The 2,898-nt window shown below is 44.4% G+C and overlaps 1 protein-coding gene across 1 annotated transcript in view; it reads right to left on the reverse strand.

Moving 5' to 3' along the window:
* Window positions 1-651: 651 nt before the first annotated feature.
* The window catches only part of RGS2 (regulator of G-protein signaling 2), a 5,473-nt gene continuing 3,226 nt past the window's right edge, over window positions 652-2,898 (reverse strand). The window contains 5 exon segments of the mRNA XM_009892876.1: window positions 652-846; window positions 1,205-1,385; window positions 2,211-2,276; window positions 2,370-2,471; window positions 2,849-2,894. Of these exon segments, the coding sequence (XP_009891178.1) occupies window positions 652-846; window positions 1,205-1,385; window positions 2,211-2,276; window positions 2,370-2,471; window positions 2,849-2,894 (590 nt within the window).

Here is a 2,898-nt window from a genome sequence, read left to right on the forward strand (position 1 = left end):
CTATATAGCTCCTGTTCGCCTTGGCCAAGTTTCGCCCTCAGTCTGGCCTCGTGCTGCCGCACCAACCCAACCCTGCGTGCTTCAGTGGCAGAACCTGTTCCTCTGGGAACAGAGTTAAATCCCTTCCTCGCTTCACAGTGCTGTTACTGTCTGGAAGCTGCACAGAAACCCAACGCACCTCCTTGCAGCTAGAGGCAGTTCACAGAACCAGCGTGAACACCCCAAGCCACTGATTATGGCAACACCAGTTGATGTTTAGGAAAAATAAATACACAACCAATTACTCAAGTTGCCAGCACTGCGCAACTGCACAGAGCAGCTTCTGTTTACAAGAAGGAAGCTCTGTTCTGACCTGCTGCATCGCTGCCTCAGCTCTGACAGAAGGACTCTTACACCATACGGTTTGGTCTAATGCATGGAATTGCCATGCACTGCCAGCAGCTGGCTGGCACGCTTCTGCCATCGCCTCCGAACACCCTCCAACAGCACCACTCTTTGCCACCAGCTTTGCACCGAAGTCAGTATTTGTCCTTGCGCTGTGGCAACCGGACTGAGCGCTCCCTATCTCAGTCTTTCAGGTCAGGATGCCACCATGAGCTGTGGCTTGCTTCCTCACTAGCCACAAGGCTTCTTCTCGCTCTTCTCCACCGTTCATGTCCCCTGGGCTGCTCTGGTGATGGGTGTCTTCTTGCACAACTCCTGATAGAATTCAGACTCCAAAAACCGTGGGTATGAGTTATTCTCCATTAGGCTGTAAACTCTCTTCTGTGCCGCACTGAAGCAGGTATGAGTGGCTTCTTGAATATTCTGCGCAATCATGTTCTTGGTTTGGAAGTCTATGTTTATCTGAAATAAAAGAAAAAGGACATTAACTTCTGAGAACTAACTTTAAGTAAAATACACCATAAAATTTCTGAAGAGGTAAAAAAAGGGAAGAACTCTTATTTTATACAAAACCCAAAGTAATTCAGAGATACTATCTTTCAGCGCTAAACTCAAAGATGTTACGAGAGTTAAATGCAGCTGGTGACTTTTCCCCCAGCTAAAATAGAAACTCTGAAATACTGCTTGTGCCATTTTCCAGTGAGAGTTGGTTCAGACCCAGCTATTGACAGTGGGGTATGTACAATGCAGTTTGGCATCTCTATCTTAAAGGGCTAAGAACTCCTAGAACTTGGCACTTATTTAAATAGGTTTTCTTTACCTCTTTGGGAGCTTCCTTTTCAATAAAGTCATTGTAGATTTTTTTTGCTTTCGACGTCAGCTTCTGGGGTGACTTGGTTTTCTTGAAGTCCTCACAAGCCAACCAGAACTCAATGTTCTCTTCGCAGAACTCGGACTTCAGAAAAGCTGGGAAAGCAGCAAGACCAAATCAATTCAGGAATCTCAAATTTACCCATTGGTCACATCTGTTTCTACCAAAACATTTTGCTGTAGTTCTAGTCTGGTTCTTGCAGAGATATCGATATATCTTTGCAATAAAAAAAAAAATTCACATTTATGTATGCAAACAAACTAATACTAACAGCTTGGCAGGCTTCACTTTGAGTTAGTAATTTTTTAGGCAAACAAAAAAATGAAAGCGATTTCTAGTCTGTGTGTTCCCTTTTGTGATGCCTGCAGAGATACTAGAAAATCCCTCTCTCTAGATGGCATCTCCTGTGTTAACCTTTACACTGGAGTAAATATTTGACTGTGCCATAAGCCTCGGGAGTATTTTTTTGCAATGGAAAGGATGACTCAAGTTCAAAGAGCAAATGGCAATATTTCTTCGTCTTTTTGCTCTGCTGTTGAGTGCTTTTCCTTGTAGAGCCACAGTAAAACCCCGAGATCATTGAACTTCAGCATTGCAGAATCCTTCCCAAGTTACTTGAATGTGTTTGTCTTAGTTAAGTGAACTTGCTCAGTGAACAAATGCTCTTTTCACAGTTGGCAGAGCCAAGCTTATAGGTATGATTTTAACTACAAGGACTACAGAAAAATTCCACTACGATGAAGTATTCTTGATGTTTTAGTATTACTTTGCAATTTTTTTAAAACACACTTCTATGAATTTTGGCTTTAAACAGTTTAAAGCATTTAACTTAAGACCAGAATCAAAGCTATTTACATTAGAAAGGTACAATGCTGACATTCCAGGAAGCAATCTCTCACAGACATGTAAACTTCACCATGCCTTTGCTCTTGAATGTTACTTTTTGAAGACAAACTTACATTTATTAGCAAGGAGTTCATCAAAGGCTTCTGACCACAGCTGGGCTTCTTCAGGGGAAGGTCTGCAGAAAAAGATAGAGAACATTAAACTCCATTGCTCAAGCTTTACTGTTTTTGTAAAGCACTTGAGTTAAAGTCTCTTTCTCCTAACTTACCTGAAGTAGGTGCGGTGTTTCCCCACTTTCTTAGATTTCATTTTAGTTGAATTGGAGGAGTTCTGCAGGAAGTAGCTCAGTCTCGTTTTCCAATCTTTAATGCTGGAAAAAAAGAAGCAACTGCCTGTTAAAAAGGAGAACTCAAGAAGCTTTAGACACCAGCCCCTTTACTGGCAAAAACCGCTTAAGTTTTCCCGACAGTGCTGTACCTAGAGAATCACCCAGAGAATCTGTCTGAGGGCAGGAAAACTATCCTCCCCTCACTTCAGCCAACAGATTTGCTTGCTAGCCAACGACCAGTGCTAGCCAAGGTATAACTGCACGTTGCAGAGGTGGGCAAGTTGCTCTGCTCCCACTGACAGCCCGCTGTACCCTCTTCCCCCCCACCGGCTCCTGTCCCGGCTCCGCAGCTGGAAGCCTCTGGAGGAACCTCCCGGGGGCTGCGGCCCCCGCTCCGCCCCGGGCGTGGGGACACTCACATCGTCTTCTTCATCCTGCCCTTCTCCGCCTCCTCCGCCTCGCTGCGGCG

Source organism: Charadrius vociferus, unplaced genomic scaffold (genome assembly GCF_000708025.1).
Source record: "Charadrius vociferus isolate BGI_N301 unplaced genomic scaffold, ASM70802v2 scaffold39, whole genome shotgun sequence".
Classification (NCBI taxonomy): domain Eukaryota; kingdom Metazoa; phylum Chordata; class Aves; order Charadriiformes; family Charadriidae; genus Charadrius; species Charadrius vociferus.